This window comes from Odontomachus brunneus, unplaced genomic scaffold (assembly GCF_010583005.1).
Source record: "Odontomachus brunneus isolate Ranch 3 - 2012 unplaced genomic scaffold, Obru_v1 Obru_scaffold_008, whole genome shotgun sequence".
In the NCBI taxonomy this organism is placed as follows: Eukaryota; Metazoa; Arthropoda; class Insecta; order Hymenoptera; family Formicidae; genus Odontomachus; species Odontomachus brunneus.
This window is the reverse complement of record NW_022639458.1, coordinates 1,431,282-1,453,108: the sequence shown is the minus strand read 5'-3', so window position 1 is coordinate 1,453,108 and position 21,827 is coordinate 1,431,282. Positions and strand designations below refer to the sequence as shown.

Genomic DNA, 21,827 nt, shown 5'->3' with positions numbered 1-21,827 from the left:
AGTCGATGAGAACGGGGGTGGTTTTGCGGTGTAACAGGTGGTTGAAATTCTCATTCTCCGCAGCTTTTTGCTCCTTTATCGGCAAAAAAGGAAAGAATAAGTTCCAGTTTATGAATCGGAGCGCGTTTAACGCTTCTTAAAAGGGTAAAGCGCCTCCGATGGCTCTCTCAGCGAGGAAAATTTCCGTGCTTTTACGAGACTGTGGAATATATCGGTGGAATATGTGGGAACCGTTCCTTTTCTTTCCTATTTTATTTTTTCTTTCTGCGGGACAGGATTGTAACGGCTGGTTTGCATTCCGTAAGTTTATTTATTTTGTCGATGAACCTACATGTAAGATCAATCGAAGACAAATAACAAACGTTGTGTCTTTCATGAGAGTTCTATTTCAATGTTTTATACTTTTTTTTATCACAAACTCTTAATACTATCTTAATTGACAATACTGACCACTGTGAATTATCGAAAAATCGTCACTCGTATAATGTTGAAACTTATAATACTTATGGTACACAAAAATTAAATTATGGTAGACAGGGTATTTAGTTAATTAAATAAAAATTGAAATATTTACAAGGGTATTCACAGTTCATCATCACGGATTTATTAAAAGAATCTTGTTTAGCCTACTTAAAGCTTATGAGTATTCGTAGAGTAACGAGGATACAAGATAGAGTGCGTCAAGGAATACAGTAGCGTATATTGCCTCTATAAAATATATTTTTTTTCTTGCAGAGTTTCTTGCGTCATTTTATGATTTAATACAAAACGATATTCGTGACACTATTATACTTTCTCAACGTGTTCTCGGTATTCTCTGGTAATCTTATTTATCCTCGATAAACTACTCCTTAACGAGTTACTCACGTAAGTGCGGCTCCACTTACAAATACGCTACATATCACCCGAGCCATGTTAAAATCTTGCGATTCATGTCCATAGATTATCAGCGAGTGACAAAACAAAATGTATTTTCGATGTAATTACGTGACACATGTCGCGAAGTATATTTTTTAAAGAATAAAAATAAATCCGTTTAATACTACTTATAAGATTTCTTATAAGATTTCCAAACAAATCAGTCAGTCTTAAAGTATTACTGGTATTTGAGTTTTGCGGCGACCAGCAGCTGGATAATCACCAAGGTCTCCACATATCACCGTTAGTACCGGAAGGACCCGCCAAATTCATCGAAAATTTGTCAGAGTTAGGGTTCTGCGAAGCCTGACAATTCAAGCTTTCCGGATCTTCTTCTGTCACAGCGACAGAGATCTGTTCGTTCGTATTTTTAGGCGTATCGGTGTGGTTCATTGAGGAAGTTGAACTAGTGGCTTCTTGATATCGCGGTCTCTTATTTGAAATCGCTAAAAGTCCGTTAGAGTAACGTTTCTTTAAATCGTCTAGTCTGGACATCGAAGAATTCGGGGCGCGATTGTAAGTCTTATCCGTGATCACCGAAAGAGGTTGTCGCAGAATGTGCGTTGCGAGACGATGCGCACTCGCCGAGCCTTCCATCGGATCTTTCCTAGCAGGCGCGACGTTATTATCTACGACTTTAGGCTCGGCGAATGTGATCGGTGACTTTCGGTCGCTGGTGGAACTGATTTGCGGCCTCTGGGTCTCCGGCGAGGAGGAGAAGCTTTTGGAAGACGCGGGGCTCTGCTCGGGTAACTTGAAGTGACGTTGCGGCTGATGATTAGGCGACAGAGATTGCGGATAATGCTCCGAATGATGGCTCTCGTCGCCGTAGCTGGACGTAGAAGTCGAAGGGCTCGGCAACGGGCTGTGCGGCCTTTGAACCGCGGTGAAAGCCGACGGTTGACCGATCCTCGTGGCCGAATCGGGGGCCGGTGGGAAGAAAGGAAAATTCGCGGAAATGTTGGCTGACTGCGGCACCAGCAGCGCCAGTTCGCCCGTCGGCAGCCGACTGGGAATCAGCTGCACCCCGTTCGGTATCTGTATTCTCGCGCTGCCGTTGTTATTCTCATCCCCATTCTGGAAATCGCTCTGGAAACCGACCTTTACTTCCGGATAGAGGCGTTCCGGCATGTAGGGCACGTAGTGGTTGTAGAACGGCGCCATTTGCTGGAGATTGTTCACGCAGTTGTTCAAGTGCGATACCAATCGTTGCTTGACGACAGGATCGACGTTCTCGAGCTGGCTGACGTACCGCGATACTTCAGTAGCACATTCGGAAAATCCAGTGCGGAATTTAGTTAGCACCGCTGGATCGGTCGAGATGGCCGCGCTCAATTGCTGCCGGTGCACCGTTTGTATATGCTTCACAGCCATCTCGAGAATATCAGCCTTCTCCAGTTTTGAGTGTCTAGTCGGCTGCAATAATCGAAAACGACGGATGATCAGTGATTGATGATGATAGCAATGTGAGGAAGCGTCACGCAGGCTAATTTATCGAACAAGCGTCAGTCAAAGCGAGAATGACCTTGAACTCGGTCGAGAAAACAGGAAAAGATGTGGTAGTAATGTCGCGTCGGTACAGTAGGACACTGTATTACTCACAAAAGTTAGCAGGACGGATTAATAGAAGGTAAAGAGGAATTCGGTGGGATCTCTTCTTACTCAATGCACAGTAACTGTATATCCGTGGGTCTCCTCGCCGAGAGAGAAATATTGATCCTTCCATTGAAGAAATCTACGATGACGCGACACGCCCACGTAATTGACTCGATATGAATTAGAACTCCAGCGTAATAACAGAGCAGAGCAGCTACGGTAGCTAATGCGACCTGTTTTATAGTCGGCCTAAGGGCGCGCATTCTCCAGTATTTTACATTAAAAAGCGCGCACACGGTAGATTATTAACCCGCTTCGTGCGAGTCGCGCGCGAATCGCCCAGGGCTGTTTACTTCTCGCAAACGTGTCATTATGGGACGCGATTGATCAATGTTCCGTCAATATCGAAATCCGGGCACATCGCATATAAGATGATTTGATACTTTGCCGGTTACCTGCTCCGATAACTCGTTATTCTCGAGCAAATGGTTTACTCGAGTCGTGGGAAACGCGACTCAACTTTCGAAAGTATCACGAGACGGTTTTCCCGGTATCATGATGGACGTGACCCTTGGCGAATAGAGCTTATGCTGTGGAAAGCTCCCACCAGCCCTTTAGCAAGCAATAACTCAATAGTAGCACGGTTCTCCTTTTTCAAGGAGCTATTGTGTGCCTTCTATTCTTCGGACTTTGTCCTACCGGATCATCTCGGTGTTCACATTTTATGGTGAATTTGCGGTCACGTTCGGTCTGGGCGTGGGAGTCAACGTGGGATCGCGTTTCGTCTACGCGACGTCTCCTCGAAGAATTTCAATTATCACACATTTACACGGTAAAATCGCTCATACGACGCGAAGATCATGATTGTGCGCGCGGGAGTGTAGCGAGAACGACACCGTGTGTGAAATGGAGGAAACGCACATCGATTTTCCCGCGAGTGAATCCGACACCCGGGCATAAGAGCGGAAAAATGGCACCTGCTGAAGAACTGACAAAAATGAAAAAAAAAAAAGCAGAGGCGTTGCGCATCTCTCCTTTTTTCACCGATCCGCACCGTCGTCGTCGCGCAGCCGAGCTGGATCCTTAAAGATGATACGGTCAACAAAGGGAGGCTGCAACTTGAGATGAGGTTCTTTTTTCCTTCGTAATAATTATTTCGAGGTTCCCACGAAAGCGAGCAGCGTTTCATACAGACGAACGGAACGGACACACCGGAGCGAGCAGGTAGCGGAAGTCATCTGGACGAAGCGGAGAGAAAGAGAGAAAGAGGAAGCGAGATAGAGAAAAAGAAAGAGAGGGAGGAAAAGAGAGAGTAAGAGAGTGCGAGAAAATACGAGACGACAAGAGAATTTGGTCTCGTTATACGGCTGTTTGAGGAATCAATCTCGTTGGATTTTATTACGTAGCACAAAATGTTCGCAAGAAAGTAGGTTATAGCTCGATCGACCGATCGATCGATCGAGCGAACGATTCAATTGCGCCCAAGTGCATTTGATCCATGATTACGACTCGTATCGCGCTTTAAAACGAATTCTTGCGCACGTCGATTATCTCCATAATCGAGTATCAAACATTACGCTGCACGCTGTCGGGTCGGCTGATTCAGCAATATTTACGGGCGGCGAAACGCGAGAGCTATCCGCCGGATCAATTTTGGGACGGCGCGGTATAATTGGAGGATCTTTGACGCTTCTTTTAACCGGTTCGAGTGCCATTGTAAAATCTACAGAACAGATTACGCGCGAGTATGTGGGCGCCGGTTCCGCGCGTCCGTTCCCACGCCACGGAGCCTCCTAAAATACTAAAACAAAACCTCATCCCCACCTCGTCGTTTTCGATCCTCTAAAACAAATCCTGTCGCGGAGGATGCCGGAGGAAAAAAGGGGTCGGGCAGCCTGATCAAATACATCCAATATACATCCGTTATGGCAACTTCCGCTACCGACACAATTATTAGTCCTGCGTTTCGTTGAGCTTCGTATTACGGCGACAAAAATTATATTTTTCAATGTATAATTCCGTTTTGGCTTGGACGTGACTTCGATTTATGTAAAAATGGAAGTTTTTCAATTTTATAATAATACACCTTCATGGTGACTAATAATTCAATACGTATAAACAATTTAAAATATTCTCTCCTTTCTTGTCTTTTTTTCCTTCTTATTCTAACAAATTAAGCTGTAAGTGAATGCGTGAAAGTCAACTGATGCAGATATATAAACAAGCGATTGTTTCTCCAAGTCACATTACACAAAAAAATATATTTTGAGTATAGATTTTTTTATTATGATACTTGAAAGTTATTATTTTATGTTTAAAACGTACATTAGTTTATAACTATTTAACTATTTAGGTAAAAATAAAAAATTATATTTACAAATCAAATTTATATAAATTTCTACACGAAGTCATACAAGTTGACTTCTACGCAAGCATTTGCAAAAAAATCACACCTACTTGAGAATTAAGTGGAAATAATAAGAATAAAAATACTCAGTATAGCAACGCTGTATTAGCGTATATATTAGCATTAGCTTATAAGAAATATCTTCCTTAAGCGTCCTTCGTGCGCGATCAGAAGTAGCACATTTTTCAACGTTATCTCTCGTAAAGAGGGATCACGTCTCCAGATAAACAACGCAACGGTCACGTTTTTCTGCGGCACGTTTCGGCGCTACACCGGCAACGTTGTTTTTGCATGAAGCGAACATAGTCACGTATTTACACCGGCGTATAGCCTTGTCGTGAATTTGCTGTTTAAGTCTGCTGCTAAGCGACTTGGGCGCAATTAGAAGATCAGAAGACGCGAAAGATGTTAATTGGCCATTCAATTACATTCTCATGCGCGGTCGGAATAAATGTTCGTTTTACTTGTTAGTGAAAATGCCAGAAATGCGACTTACGTCTTTCTTCATTGCATCGAGTATAAGAGTCTTCAGTTCGTCGAGACTTTGATTGATTCGAGCGCGTCGCCGCTTTTCCATAATTGGTTTGTTGCTCTGAAATAGTCCAATTTGCCATTTATCCACAAGAGCATATTTTTCATTATAATATTATATTACTTCGGTTTAGAGTTGGAACATATTTCGCGGCACGTGTTAAAATTCTTCTCTCTCGCAGAGATACGGAATTTTTCTCTTCCCGACAAAGAAAATATTATCATTTCGTAAAACCTGAATTACCTTCCTCAGTTCCGCTTTCGTCAATTCCGATTGGGATCGCGGCTCGAAATCCTCTTTGCCCAACATTTTGTAGTTGTAATAATCCACCATTTAAACGGGATCCTTAATTACCGTTTTCGTATGAACGTGAACACTCTTGCATAGTCCTTAATTAATAATCTCGGCAAATATCTTGACTATTTTCTTCTTGCACACTCACAACATTGTATCAGAATCGCATATTCGCACCGAAGACCACTGAAACTTGGTTTCCACTTGGTGTCCCAGTCATTGTTGGATGCACTAGAATGACTATGTTAGGGATGTCTACCGTTACCGATGTCGTCTCGGTTAGGATGTCGAGGGTAACTGTTTGACGTTTTCGATTTCGAAGACCACATGCCGATGTACCCGTATACTTGTGGAGTGGGGCAAACTACCCGCAGTGGGGGTATTGGGTACCACGAAGTGGGGAGCCCTTAGCCCTCGACTCTCGGTCCTCCTGAGACCTGTTGATGTGTGGGAATTCACGCCGTCTGCGGGATATACCTTCTGTGACGTAGTCACTTAAATTTGGATTACATCCTGTGAAGATGGTATCGCGCCGGCAATTTAGATCATTTCACATCTGCATTTCCGCACGTCCGTTTTTATTTTGCAGTTACACACACACAACATATACATTGCTTTTCACCCTCTTTTTGGAGTAAGACATCCGACTTTTCAATAATAGTTTAAACTTAAATCTAAATTTAAACTACTATAGAAAAAAATTGGCCCTAAAAGATACACGTATTACAATCAGTATATTGTGACAGGAAAAATATCTAAAAAATAAAAAATATTTATTTGGAGTATTAATAACATATACATATATTTACTTATTCTACTATAAAATATTTTTGAAATAGAAGAAAACGTACATTTATGATATACATAATACATTAATAAATTATTATTATTATTATTATTAAACGTCAGATATTTATATATTATTAAATATAAATTTTCTCAAAATCTTAAATTAAAGGGATTATTTTATTTAAATAAAAGAATTTAGATTTAAGCAAATATGTTATTTATCCATCGAATAAATTTTTTTAGATGTTTTTTCTCACAATATGATATTTTTTAAATCTTTCCCTTGTTATTTCATAAAAAAAAAAAAATCAACAAAAGAATACGAAAATTCGACGTTACGTGTATCATTAGCATTCTTTATTCTACTCTGACTGTAGCTATTGCGCGTAAAATTCTAATGCTAACGCTTCGACTTCAATTTTCGTTGCGACACGGACGACGCGATGTCAATGAAAAAAGAGACCGAGTGTTAGCGCGCATCGACCGTAGTAGCGGTAAAGTACAAAGGCGTGCAATAGAGAATCATCTGACAGAGAAGGGCAAACATGTCGCGGGCCGACGTGTGTACGTGTGTGCATACGCGCGCGTCATAAGTGTGGCTAGCGCGCGCAACGCGATCCGATACATCGTCAGTACGGATACGCATACGGGAGCAGAAGGGGCCCCCTCGTGTGGGAATTGTTCTAAAACATGCTGTGTTACCTACCCGAGCAGAATTACGCGCGCTTTTTCGTTCCCCCTGTATGTAAAAAATTATATATTATACATTTTCTATTAGATTACATCCCAAGATGAATTTTAGGCAACTTGTTGACATTCGTTATCTGGTTTTCATTACGACGATTAGTGCTCGAGTCTCAGTCACAACTTTCAAATAATGTATGTGACGTTCACCGCAGGGTAAGAACATTTTGTCAATTGAAATAGTATACTGTGAAATAGCGTAGAAATGTTTGTATTATAAGAATCCTAATATATTTTAAAAAAGCATATCGGAGCACACTTGCGCATGAAAGATAACTCGCGTGTCATTTACAAATTTGTTTGAGAGAACAATAAATAGATAAAATTTTCTGGTCTTGAATTACAACACTTGAAAACTTTCATTTGTAGTTAGTGCCTCGTATTGTATTGAACATTGTATTGAATGGTAGTCCGACGCTCGGACTTGAGAATTTAAAGTTCTTTAAAAGTGTTGATTTATTTCGTCGCATCTTTACAAACACTTTGCGTTTTAAGACTCTTTTAAAAGCCTAGACCTAAACTTAAACTTGAACAAAACCTTTTACTGTATCGGGAGACGCATTTAACATCCGTATACACAATCAGCGTAAGAAAATGTAATTAACTATTTTAAGATTGGAGGATTTTTTATGAATTTTTGATGAAATATCACGCTTCAATCAATTTCGTATTATAATATTTTGATATTTACAATAATCGCCAAAAGTATGAGTAAATTTTGCATTTATCATCTTTTGAAAAAACATTTGTTACTTTTGTTGTAAAAATATTTTGTTGCTTTTGTCGTGAAACAATTTTTTTACGGAAGAATGAGAAATATAACTGGAATGTATGAAATGTTTCTGCGCCCACATCAAGTAACTATCATTACGAGCAAGAAGTCGTTTTTATATCAATAGTCACGACATATCGCGAACATGGGATCTAACCGCAATGAATTCGTCTACAACGACGTGCAGCTGCACGTCCAACTTTCGCACTAGCATTAATCCGGACGCATTATGCGTGTACGAGTCAGCAAATGCAATGAGAGCTCTTTAGCGAAGTTAGACCATCAGATGTTGATAAATCAAGATCCCCATGAAACGTGACGACATAACTCGATAGGTGCGACCGGTTTATATTCGCAATATTTTTTACGTGTTTATGCGTGCCTCGAGTGTGTCGACGTCTAGATATCCGATAAACAATTCAATACTTCTTTTCGACAGATTCAAAACCCCTTTCTGCTTCATGTACACGGTGGTGTGAGAGCGTTCATTGTAATAATTTGATAACGATCGATTTGTGAACAGCTGCCATTTGAACCTTCCGCGAGAAATATCGAGACAATACCTCACGCTTATTGCAAGCTACATAAATAGCAGCTTTGATAAGCATTTTTATATTAAATTTTTCATGCAAAAATCAATTTCACATGGAAATAAATATATATTAACACATCTTGTATAAAAAAGAGAATTCTTTGAATTTAGTATTCTTATTCATTTGACTGCAATTTGTTTGATTTAATAAAATAATTTTATATCGAACAGTATAAATTTATATTAAATATTACACATACACATTTTGTTAAACAAATCATGTTATTTGATGGAAAAATACTAATTATTTCAAGAAAATTTTTAACTAAATAATATATTATTTGTGTGTGTGATCGAGTGTGTGTATGTGCGCGCGCGTCTTAAATTCTGTTTTGTTAGATTAAATCATATTATGTTAGATTAAATCATATTATTCATAAAAAAAAACTATTTCGTTTTTCAATCTAACTAAAAAAACTATTTCGTTTTCTAACCTATTATTTGTTTTAAACAATATAATATTTAGTTACAAATCCAGAAGCAATTATGTCATCATTGATTCGCTAATAAATATTTTGTCAATATCCGTTACATATCGACTAAAATGATAAAAAAAAGACCAATAATGCGGAAAAAGAAATGTTAAATTTTTTAAAATTATGTAAACAAAATTATCGCATTTTTTTAATAAAACGAGATAATTAATAGAAATAATTTTCTTCTATGAACTAAGCAAATTATTTGAAACAAGCAATAAGATTATTTTGAAAGCCAAATCGTATTTATTGATTGAAATATTAGTTTCTCTGAACCATTATATTGATCAGATTCTTTGTAAACTTACGCATACTGTGTACACATACTTTGTAATTTTGTGTTTTATGATTGAATTCTATATATATTATTCTATATATTATGATTGAATTCTATATATATTGAATTCTATATATATTAGTAAATTCATGTCATACTATGCTACAACAATGTCCTTGTGAACCTTTCTGTGCATCAACAGAAGACGTAATATTTTCTTACAAGCTTACGAAACTTCATAAAACTTTTGTCCTTTTTAACTTTTACGTCGACATCTGCAACCTTCCGGTCCATGCGCGAGATCTTGGGAAAGTAGCGTGACTGATCTAACAAAAGGATCACTGATCTCAAGGTCTTTCTTTAATTTATCCTTTATCGGTGATAAGTAGTTTAGAACCTACATTCTATGCAATGCTTCCATTCGTTTAGTATTAATTCTGGACCGTGAGTTTATTGAAATTGTTTATTCAAATCCTTTTGTATTCATTTTTTCATAACAATCGCAATTCTATTAATGGAATATACACGAAGAAGAGAATCAAAGAAGATAAAATAATAATTGATTCGCACATCGGAGAATGTTATTCTATTTGTTTACATTACACACAATAAAAAATATTACATAGATTCGTAAGCATTGGATAAGAGCAAATTTTATGCGAACGCCTTGCTACACTTCTTCTCATGGGATCCTCTCTTTTTCCCATGATCCATAATTTCCCATAAATATTCCGGCCTAGCTGTCATAACGGAAGGCGTTCGGTCAGATGTCGCGACCTTCTCATTAACCCGGAGAGGTTGAGGGCCTGGAGTAGTTGGCTTGACCACAAACCTCTCAAGAGAGATCAAGAAGGCGCGCCACGGTTTAAATTTGGAACGCCCACCCCTTCGTTCCTTCGTTTTTGAGGTTCGATCTTGGGATGCACCTGCAGCTCGCACCCACGCAACCATCAGATCACACAGGAAGGAAATGTTATCCTTAAATCTCACGAAATCTTCATTTCCGCTCGCTCACTGTAGATAGAGGCTGACCTTTCTATTTCACAAGAGAACTTTCCTTCCGGGTCGATTCTCTTTTTCCATCCCTTTCTCTCTCTCTCTCTCTCACTCTTTCACTAAGCGTGTTTAACGCATATCACGCTTTTCGAAAAAAGCACCAAACGATCAGAAAAAACGTGTCATAAACTTTCTCGAAATACACGAAACTAGAATCCATGAATATTAATATAACATGTATATATATACATGTATAGCCAATCGCCCTTTATCGACGGCTCAAAAAAATGTGCGTATGGGGTCGATGAAACGACATCTGGATTGTCGTTCCCCAGGAAAAGCGGCTTGTAAATGCGGGAAAATGTAATGCGGGAAAATGTCGTTTCCGTGGCAGTTAATGAGAGGGAAAAAACACTGTTCTCACGTAAACGACGTCATTTATAGCTTTTTACTATTTGTTCCTTTCAGAAGAGTGTCATATGTCTCCTTAATAATTTTTTTCATTAAAGAAATTGATTAAATTATAGATAATAATTATAAGTAACTCTAAGCTTTAGAACCTAAGTTTTCATAACTTATCTTTCTTTTAGTTAAGTTAGAAAAATGAACGTAATTTTCTTCAAACTATCACAATTAAAGATAATTAGAAAGCTAATTTCTTCAAAATTTTGATTATTGTCATTATTATTTTCAATGTAAAGCTTTTCCGAAATGAATAGCAAAGCGTAGCTATTAATAATTCTATAAATCGATTTCAAGAAAGAAATCGGTTTATAGAGCTAGGAAGAACGACGGAAGGATGGAACATAATTGAAACTTTATACGGCATCTCCTTGCCAAAGGTAACATGAACATCTTCGGTACAATGCATCTAACAATCCCGATCGTAAAGCGAAGTATTTCATTCGAGCGAATTGGGTCAGCAAGTTCCACTCTTGGGAATAAGGTCGTACGCTGGACGCACGTAAGAACAGACGTTTTACGACAGCGAACTCATTCAGATTCACAGATAAGGCTCCCAGTTCGTTACATTCTTCCGACGATTTCGATTCGCGTTATTCATCGTGTCGAAAAAATATCAATAACGACATTTTTTTATGAGATCCGATGGCCGTAATTAATGTCGCCAGAGACTAGCACGAAACAATAATTTTTTTTCTTTTTCCACGAGACAAATCGTTCAAAGTTGCGACATCATCGGCGATATTCCACGTCACAGCACATTTACACTCGCGCGCCAGTGCTCGACGCAGAATGCAACCCCATCTTCTCACCCTCTTTTACGTAAGCGCGGAGGCCCTCGAGAGGGCTGCCCCATTCTCGCGTACCCTTTTCCGGAGTGGCCGCCGTCTTTCGCCTCGGCTCGCAGAGAAGTTCGTGCCTGCACGACGCTTACGAGCTTACGGTGAGGGATCACCTGGCGACGGTTCCCACGTTTCTGCGATTCGCGTTCGGCTTCACCCTTTGCCTTATATTCCATCGTGCCGGTGGATTCCGGGTGCCTATAATGGTGAGCACGCAAAGAGCAGGGGGGAGAAGGTGCAAGAGGGAGGGCGCGCGCGCGAGAGAGAGAGAGAGAGTAAAAGAGAGAAGGAAGGGAATAGGGAGAGGAGCAGAGAAGAGGAGAGGTCCGTGTAGAAGGAGTGAAAAAAAAATATGTAGAAAGAAAAGGAAACGAGCCGCGCCTCGTGCATCCATTATGGGTTTCTGACCGCTATAGCGGTGCGCGTGGCTGACACACGAGGGACCCGCGGCCTCGAGATTCGACGTTTTATTAGGAAGGAAAGAAGGGAGAAAGAAAACTGTGTTAAGTCAGGCCGCGCGGAGGCAGGTATGTATTTGCATAGAAAGGCTAAAATTTTGTGTCCTTGTGCCCTGACGCGCTGTAACTGTTTTCCTTTGAGAAAAACGTGGGCGGTTCGGACCCATAGGAGCTTCTGTGGGAATGTTTTACGGTGTGCTACGTGGAGTCGGAGTGGCTAGACCTGCCTCTAGAAGATACCGCTTGTACATGCTACCACATGCTAATTTCACTAGTCAAGTTTGTGGTTTCGCACGCTTTTTTTGCCGGCACATATAGACTCAGCCAATACTGCCGATTCCGAGTATCTGGGTATGTTACTTGTTAAGTTAAAAGTAAATCCAAGATAGATAAGTCCAAGATAAATCGAATGTCTGGTGATTAATTAATTAGAAGAATTTTCTTTTGCTTCAGTTTGCTACCTCATCATCATGCGTTCAATTCGCATTAGTTTTTTATATATTTAGAAAAAAATTGTTTGTGAATAAAAAACTGATGACTAGTAAGTTTTGTGTTTTAGAATATATTCCGTTTGTGAAGAGTTTTCCCATTCTTTTCTTATTTTTGTATAATGCATAAAATGTTTTTTTATGTTTTTTTTTGTTTTATTTTTTTATTAAAAATACACCATTTTCATATGCCAAAATAATTCGACTTTTGAAAGATACCACATTAAACTATTTCTTTATTAATTGTTATGAACTTAAATATAAAATTTCAAATTTTTTCTATGAAAGATTAAAAAGATTATAATTTTGAAATAAAATAATTCCTTTCACATATTTCTCATTCAAAAAATTAAAAAATCATATGCAACTTTTTTTGATGAACTCAATCTATTAATTGAGACTTGAAAAGATCTATACAAATTTTTTCGGAATTTTCAAAAATTCTTAACTGAAAAAATTTATTGGACATAAGTGATCCTCTTATATTCACTATTAAGATGCTGAAAATACAATATTTATTTTGTAAGGATTAACAATTCGATAAAATTTTACATTTTCTGCATACTATTATTGATATCTTTCTTATTTTTCCGTTTTCTTAGAAAAAAGGAAAAGTAAACACTCTCGTCTTATGCTATCACTACTGTCATAGCCGTTTAATATTTTTCCACGCATCCAGGCGACTCGATAGTCCATATATGAGCCAATATTGAGACGCTGTTCATAACTACGTCAAAATCATTCAGCGGCTGATCTTTGAGAAATACGATCTGTTTATTCTTCGACCATCCAAACAGGATCCCATGCTGCACGTTTGCAGGATCACGAGGCTCCTACCTTTCGTTTGTTTTAGTCGGAGACGAAGTGATTCCTGCAGCGATGTAAGATTGTTTTCATACCGTTCCCTTTACTATGATTCCTGCAGCGATGTAACATATGACTGAAAATATCCACTGCAAGCCGTACGTTTATAAATCACGCATCCTTGGTCGGTGTTCTTGAGGGAACAGTCCGACGGTGATTATTTCAACGAGCTGCCAAAAATGCCAAAACAAGCAACTGTTCGGCACCCCTCTTTTACTTGGCCGTTTCAAGCCGCGTACATGCGAAACGATATCAATTATCGCAGTGACGATCATTCATTCATTTCCCGGATATGGATCAGACTTCAGCAGTCATCATCTGATAAAAGGAGTATCGTCATTGACGCGAATTAAAATCGGCCTTATCGTGAGTCCCAGCACCTTCGTCAAAGAAATTCAAACAGACAAGAGAGAAGCTTTGCGCCGCCTCGCATTATGTGCTCGCACACACCGCGATCTCGAGTGCGCTCGAGGGTTCCGGACGCGCTATTACGCGAACGAGACAATGGAGGAGGGCCGATGGGCCGGTCGGGTCATGTGGGGTCCAGTTTCGGTCGGCGCTCGTTGCGGAACTCGGTTGTCGTCGCCTATGTGATCCCCGGCGAGGTCGCGGAGCGACCGCGGCAGGTTGCTGCAGCGCGGCGTCAGCAGCGCTTCGGCTGCAGCGGTGCGACGCAACACACACAGGCTGCGCGACGTAGCTGGCAGAACAGCAACCTTGCGGCGGCGACGCTCTTCTCGTAAGCTAGGCGCCCCGAGAGAGCTGGTGAGAACACACCGCGCCATGCGTTCCCACCATCATCCTCGGCCATCTTCGGCAACCTCTTCGGCAACGCTCGGCTGTTCGCGCGCTGTGCTCCCGATATCGGGCGCCGTCAAGGGCCCTCTCCGCTGCGATGGGTCCCCCCCGCAGGTCCCGCTTCGGGATTCCGGGACAGGTCCAAGGAGTAGCATTTGGCTTTGTTCACATTTTGAGCACAGCAATTTTGACCGTGGAACCTCTAACTAGATTCGTATCCGAGAGACTCGGTTGCCTTTAAACGATGTGTGATGACTCGAATTAGTGAGGATATCATATTCATGTCTCGATTAGACCTGTCAGGGTCACAGAATATTTCTGTACACTTTATTGTTACTATTTATCTAAATATCTGGAACAAGTGGAACCAGGTATTTATCTATATACCTGGTACTAACAGAATGACAATAATTTTTTTTGGCCACAACTATCGATGCGTTTCGCTCTTACCAACTTCCGGATGTAGCTTCATGCAAATTTGCTGAGCAAGGCTATCGAGTGCAGTTGACGTCCAATAAAATTGGTCACTTCGAACTAGTCTGCTCTCGCAACCTAAACCGGCCCTTTAGCTCGTCAAAATTGCAGACTGCCGGTTATATCGCTGTGAGAAATTTGTAGCTAAGTCGTAAGCTTCGTGCCAGCTTCCTGCTAGCTTCCTGCATACGTAATAGAATGGTCTAAAGAAATACGTCGGTCACGTGGAAAATTTTGCTCACCTAATTTTTCTTCTATTTTTTACATCGCAGTCTTTCGCTCGCAACGGACACTATTTAATTGAATGGAAGAGAGAGAAAGAGAGAGAGGGAAAGAAAGCGGGAAATCGGATGTTTGAAAGCATAGTTTACATTAATGATAGTCGAATAGTCGCGCAATAAATGTGACTCGTTTCGAAATAGCTTGTATAGCAGCGCCGATTCAGACACGTTTATTACTCGCTCGCGATTTATCTGACAATTGAAATGTCACAAATGAGACGTTTCTAAAAAGTAATATTGGTTTAAAATCATTCAAAACTAGCTACATTCCGCGTTCGATCTTTCTTCCACGTAAAGATGCTCGCCTTTTTGAAACTTCTTTCTTACTATGATGTAACCGATGTATGATGCGAAAATGAGACAAGAAGAATTCTATTTTTACACACGCGCGCTTTAATTTTATTTTGCATATTAAATTAACAATGAATCTTCGGTCCTTCTTTACTAGACGACGAGGAGACGAAGAGGGCAAACACGTCGATAGCGCGCAAGTACACCACATCTGCCGCCCAGCGAACTCGTGCTGTTTCGAAAGCTGGGGTGCAAACAATGCATCGGTCTTGCACAGATTGTGAGAACCCCTCCTTATAAGATTCTTCGATTCTCTTATTGCCAGACACGCTGGCACGCGCCGGCATCACCTGCCAACTGGATTATTGATTTTAGAATAGCAGCTGATGTGAAGACATTTTTCTACATTGCTTGCACGCTGCTGCAAGATTTGTGTCGGAATTTTAAAAACAATCTAATATTATACTCTTTGAATTTACTTCGGAAATTAAATAATTGCAAACGTTATTATTTAAATATTATATATGTATTATATAAATATTATATATAAATATTATATATGTTAATATTTAAATATTATATATATAACAATAAAATTATGGAAGAACAAATATTATACGTTTGGAAATTATTGTTGTGGATGTTGATTCTCAATATCATGTTTTATTCGTACAACTGGAGTTTTAATATGTAAACTTTTTGCTCCGTTGTAAAATACAATGATATAATATATATGTATATGTGTTATTTTTCATTTTCGACATATTAAACAAATTAATATATTATTTAATATATTTAAAATAAATTATACTATATATACATTATAATTTATTTTAATTATATTTATATATACCGTATTATATTATATTATTTAAATATGTATAATTTTATATTGTGTATATAAATATTATATATATAATATTATATAAATATTATATATATAATATTATATAAATATTATATATAAAATCATTACATATTTGTGAATAAAAATGTAATAGTGCGTGTGTCTTTAACGTGTTAAATCGTTCATTAAAGTATTCGTTTTAGAATTACGTTTTTTCTTCGCCAAAAGAGAGAAAGAACAGATCACTTTCCCGTATGCAAGACGAGGGTATTCCCTTCACGTAATTTTGTAGGGTTCCCTCTTCTTAGAGCTCCGTTAAAGGGACCACAATCCGGTGAGCAAAGAGGGAGCAAGGACAATACGTTGCGCAAAATGCTTTTCTTGCTTGGCTGCAGAAGGGGAAGCCTGGCACGCGACCAACGTCACCTGCCCGTTGCGCGACCTACTGAAGTTCTTATATTGATTTTCTTGGGTGCAGCTGCGACGTCGTGCTTCTTACGTCGGTCATCGGACCGAGACGTCTTAGAATCATTATCTGCATATGTCATATGGCGCAAATTTTGAGATTCTTCGTTTCATGGAATTCACGGAAGATTCTATCGGGCTCTTTTTACCACGCTGCCTGCTGCGACACGCTTCCAAAACTAGACCGTACTCGGTCAATGCGCATTAAAGTTACTTCTACTATGTAATTTGTTCATGTCCGCAGTGTGTTTCATCATTTTTCGGAAATTATTGGTGAAATTATAATGAAATTTTTTAAATTTTTTAAGAGGAAACTTCTTGAAAACCACGATTAATATCGATTACCATCGATTAATATCGTTTTCGATCTAAGAAACAATCAGATGAGTATTTATATTGCATCGTAATGCATAATAATTCCGAAACGTTGACATACGATCGAATGCTCGTGTCTGATCGGGGGTCTTGCGCTCGCAAGACACGCGAAGTCATACGATGGATTTCTACCCGGAGGAGATCGGAGGCTCTCCCGACAGACGCCCGAAAAAATGCCAAATGTAAAAGACACTGACCCCCAAAAAGGGACGCGTGCCGTTTTCCCACGTGTGCCCCCTTGTCATGCGCCGCGTGCAATTCCACCTCATTCTTCTTATACGATATCCTCCCTTCTCCCTTCTGCTCTGTGATCTTATAGGTACCCCCTTAAAAGACCTTTCCACCCTTCAATCTCGGCACCCTGCAGATGCCCCGTTCAAGATTTCGGCCTTCCTTCCCCTCCTCCCTCTCTCCTCGTTGTTCGACGTCACGCCAGATGACGTGTGCCCTTCGTGTGACGTCACGAGCATATGTCAGGGCTTTATGTGACGTAAAGATCCGGCGGGAAGGCCATAATGATTTTCTTTTTCGATTTGAGTAACGCTGTTCCTCTAGGTGAGACATTTGCACCTCGGATCGTGGGATTCTCGAGTTTGCGAGAGGAGGGAAACGCGAGCAGATGCCGCGGTCGCCACACACGTGGCGGCTCTGTGGTTTTATCAAGCGTTTCGCTTTTTCCTCCATTTATTGGCCCGCTTTAATATAAATACACATACTGAAAGTGTTTTCTCCCATTTCCTCCCCGCCCCCTCTCGTCCATCGTTGTTCGTTGGATGAATAAGCAATAGTTTGGACGAATAATAAAAACTGTCAATATTGACGGAGTTTAACAGTTTTTCCGCGCGTTAATTGTGCGCAGCGTCGCACGACTGATTTTACACGGAAGCTGTTGCGGTTTACGCGGTACGCAATTTGTTGCAATTAGCCGGACGTCGCGAATGCAAATTCAGTCCGGTATACAACCTGTTAGCTGAAATATGATCGATACAGCGGCTAGTCCGTTTCTTTTTGCGCGAGCTGCCTCGCCGCTGTCACCCTTTGCCCTCGTGTCTTTCAAGACTAGGTCAATGTTCTGAAAAGTGAAGGATACCGGCAGCAGCTGTGAAAGTTGTCTTGTTCTTGTTAAATTTCGGATTATGCAAAATATCCGGTGACGTTCCGCAATGTAGCCTAAGTGGGACACGGATTTGCATCTGAAGACCGAGATCTTGTTCTACGCCAGATAATTAGAAAATACTTTGTATGCCGATATTCTTCTTGCGGGTCGTGAAACAGAGAGAAAGAGACAGAAAGAGGAACGGACAATTCCGCAAGAAATTATTCGCAGACAAACCTTCACACGCTAAAGTGTTGGTCCCGCAAGACACTTTGCGAGACAGTATTTTGTACATATATGCCCAGATAGGTTGTTCGTTATTTTTTGTGAGTTCCAGAGTTACATGTCTTGTCCAGTAGGAGACTTTTTTTATCGGAAAATAAATTATTTCACTGGGCAAGACGATGCGTTTCAATATTCACACAAAAAATAGCGGACAACCTATTTATGTGTGGCCGCGAGTGTACATAGAGGAAAAGATTTCTTTGAATTTAATAAATTTTATTATATCCAAACAGATTTGATTATCGAAATGATCTAAAGAAACTAATGTTGCAATTAATAAATATTATTGTTTAGCTTTCCAAATAATTTTATTGTTTGGTTCAAAGAATAATTTTTTCATATAATTTCCTTATTTTATTAAAAAAATACACTCGTTAATTTCGTTTAAATAATTTTTAAAAACTTGACATTTCTCTTTTGGATTTTTGATTAAATGTTATACTGATTAGTACAATCAATAGATTAAATTAAAAGACAAAACATTCAATACAATAGTTTTCTTGAATTAAATAACATGATTTAATCTAATATAAAACAAAATTTATATATATAACGAAATATTTTTATTTATTTTCAAATTATTATTTGATTGAAAATTGTCTTCAAATAATAATGTTTTCTTATCAAACAACATTTAATATAATGAAGCAAAATATATATGTGTAACATTTGATATAGAATTATGTTGTTTAATATAAAATTATTTTGTTAAGTAAAAAAATCGAAATTAAACAAGTAGGAATACTAAATTTAAAATAAAACTTTTTTTTCTGTGTCACTATCGTGCAATTTTTACGAAAAGGAAGTATCACATTGGATGTAACATTGCATCTAAAAATTGCTTATAAAATACGGTTAAGCAATCGCCCTGTGTCATCGCGTTAGGGTTTGCTCACCATGAGAATGTAGTTAACCCATCCAGGTGGTTTCGTGACGTTCGCAGCATATGTGTCCGATTATGGTATTATCGTTATGGGAACGCTTTCATTCCAATGCACCGGTGAAACGTTCCAATTATGTTTATACTTAATGCATCATGCGACTTTTAAAAACAAAATTTCGTCAATATTCATGTATACTGTTTTATTATTTAGTCTCTATTTTATCGCATATGGCATCACTCAAATTACTGGAACAATTTCAAATTAATTTATTTAAAAAAATATAAACAGAGATTGAGAATTATTCATATTTCAATCGAGATTTGATATCGTGAGAAAAATTTTTCAATTGTTATTTAGATTTATAGTATTGATTATTCGTACAATCACATTATTGCCCGTATTAGATTTAATGAAATGTGATTATTAATTTGTAAACGCTGAATTGTGTATTGGACCACTACCGTGAGAATGAGTGATGGGTTATCATCGTAATTCCCATGGATAGCTTCAACACCTGGCAGAGCGTGGTCGCGGCTGAGAAAGTTTTGTCCGTAAAAAAGACGAGATCCGGTCTCGGTTCATATACGAAACGTTTATCCCGGTGGACAATAATTATCTGTTAATAATATCCGGTGGAACTCGGACGCACATGGCAAATGGTTTAACTTGCTGTGACATATGTTATTGCAAATAACACGACATGCATCAAGGAAACGCTCAACGGTTTGTAACAGTTGTAAATTGAATCTTTACTTAAAATTTTACATGTAAATGTATCCGTGTTATCGTTCGTCGATCAATGACTATACGCACATAAATAAATTTTTTATAAATTATTTATACATATATGTTATCATATTAATGACGTTATAAAATTTACATTCACAATGCGATAATCGAATCTATAATTCATTAATTACGTGAATTGTTTTAAATAATCACAAATATAAGCTCGAATAATTTATGTAACTTTTGATTACCTATACGTTAAAAATACTTATATGTTCTGTATATATAATCATAAAAACCTCCAATAAAAACATTCAATAAAGAAAACTTATTCACTAGCTATAATAAAAATATGGAATTTATCACCGTCGGTAATATTCAGTATACACATTTAGAGGAATAACAAGATGGTGTCATATTGTATGCGCATATTCTCTATTTCTTCCAATAGTTTAAAATCAAAAGTACACATATTTTCTAAAATTAAAAATTATTTGTTCACTTCTGTTCATTTAATCATCTGATGATACATGTGACGATAATGTTGTACCTCGTGTTATTGATTGTGTGAATCTTCCATATCCAAGGATAACGCTTGCTAAAGCTTGCGGAAGACTTGGATAGAGGGCATCATAAATTCCAGACAGCTGAACAGTCTAGAAAAAAGTCGTGAGAAGTGATATAGTGATTTAAAGAAAACATTCTGATTGCGATTTTGTGACTTTCAAAATAAAACTGTTTTCTTAAAGTAATTTAATTACTATATAATTATTATTATATTATAATAAAAACTCATATGTTTTAACGTTTTCTTTATCAATATTGAAGATTTATCATTATTTGAGGATATGCTGAAGTTGTTATCAAATTCAAACAGGAGAGAACATTCCAAAACGCTTACTGATTCCGTTAATATAATTGAATTTTCTGTTATTTGGAAAGATAACAGAATTATTCTTTCGAAAGAAAAATTAGATTGTAGGAATGGAAAAATTCCTGTAGGAGGTTTTTACTAAGTAATTGCTTTCTATTACTTCAATTGAATTTTAATGGGGTTGGGTGTTCAGACGAATATTTTCGATCAGAGTACAGAGATATTATTTCTCGTCAGCGAATTTTTCGTCTGGTTCACAGTTCAATTACACCAACTGAAAGTTTGTTTGTGTACAGTACTGTCAGTGAATATCGGAACGCAGTCTAAATATATTCGATGCAACGATATAGTCGATAATATAGATAATTACTCATACTCCAAAAAATGTCTTATAACAGATATCTTTTCATAAAGTTCTAAAGACATCCATGAGACGTTCATAAGATGTTTTTGAAATATACATGTTATATGGGACCATATATTGAGTCAGTATCCGAAGAAATTAAAATTTTTTCTTTCCTCTCGTCAAAAATTGTATTTTTATTGTGCGCTTTTGTAACTAATTCTGTATAACTAATTCGAGAAATAGCATGCAGAAAGTGAAATTTGATCGGTAATGCATTCGACCAATTTCAGCATCTTCTTAAAATATATAATGTTTACTAATACTACAGATAATTAGTATTAGATCACGATGGTAATGATTTTTGATACAAGTACTAAAGTGGGAGAAGGGGAGGGACCGTTCTGCCTTGTAAACTTAATTTCTACAGAAGGAATGTGCCGGTCATTTCGTCGAAATTCATCCCAACCGAGACCTAGAATTTCGTCCCGTAAATCACGAGGTTTTATACCCTTTCCGAAAACTAACTGTTCCGACTCATCAGCAGCCAGCTGTACTGCGGACATTTTGCTCGTTAC

The 21,827-nt window shown here is 38.4% G+C and overlaps 1 protein-coding gene across 1 annotated transcript; it reads right to left on the bottom strand.

Annotated features, from left to right (window-relative positions):
- Positions 1–366: 366 nt before the first annotated feature.
- Positions 367–6,064, bottom strand: LOC116854132 (protein deadpan-like). Its single transcript, XM_032835737.1, has 3 exons — positions 5,697–6,064; positions 5,418–5,513; positions 367–2,334 (listed from the first exon to the last, which is right to left on the bottom strand). The coding sequence occupies exons 1-3, from the start codon at positions 5,784–5,786 to the stop codon at positions 1,138–1,140; spliced, it is 1,383 nt and encodes a 460-aa protein (XP_032691628.1). The 5' UTR covers positions 5,787–6,064; the 3' UTR covers positions 367–1,137.
- Between the last annotated feature and the right edge of the window lie 15,763 nt (positions 6,065–21,827).

Bases quoted from the DNA above. Each gene is read 5' to 3' on its own strand.
- LOC116854132 (XM_032835737.1), bottom strand. From the start codon at position 5,786: ATGGTGGATTATTACAACTACAAAATGTTGGGCAAAGAGGATTTCGAG. The intron at 5,514-5,696 runs GTAATTCAGGTT...GGACTATTTCAG, and splicing joins CGAAAGCGGAACTGAGGAAG to AGCAACAAACCAATTATGGA. The intron at 2,335-5,417 runs GTAAGTCGCATT...CGATTATTGCAG, and splicing joins TCGATGCAATGAAGAAAGAC to CCGACTAGACACTCAAAACT.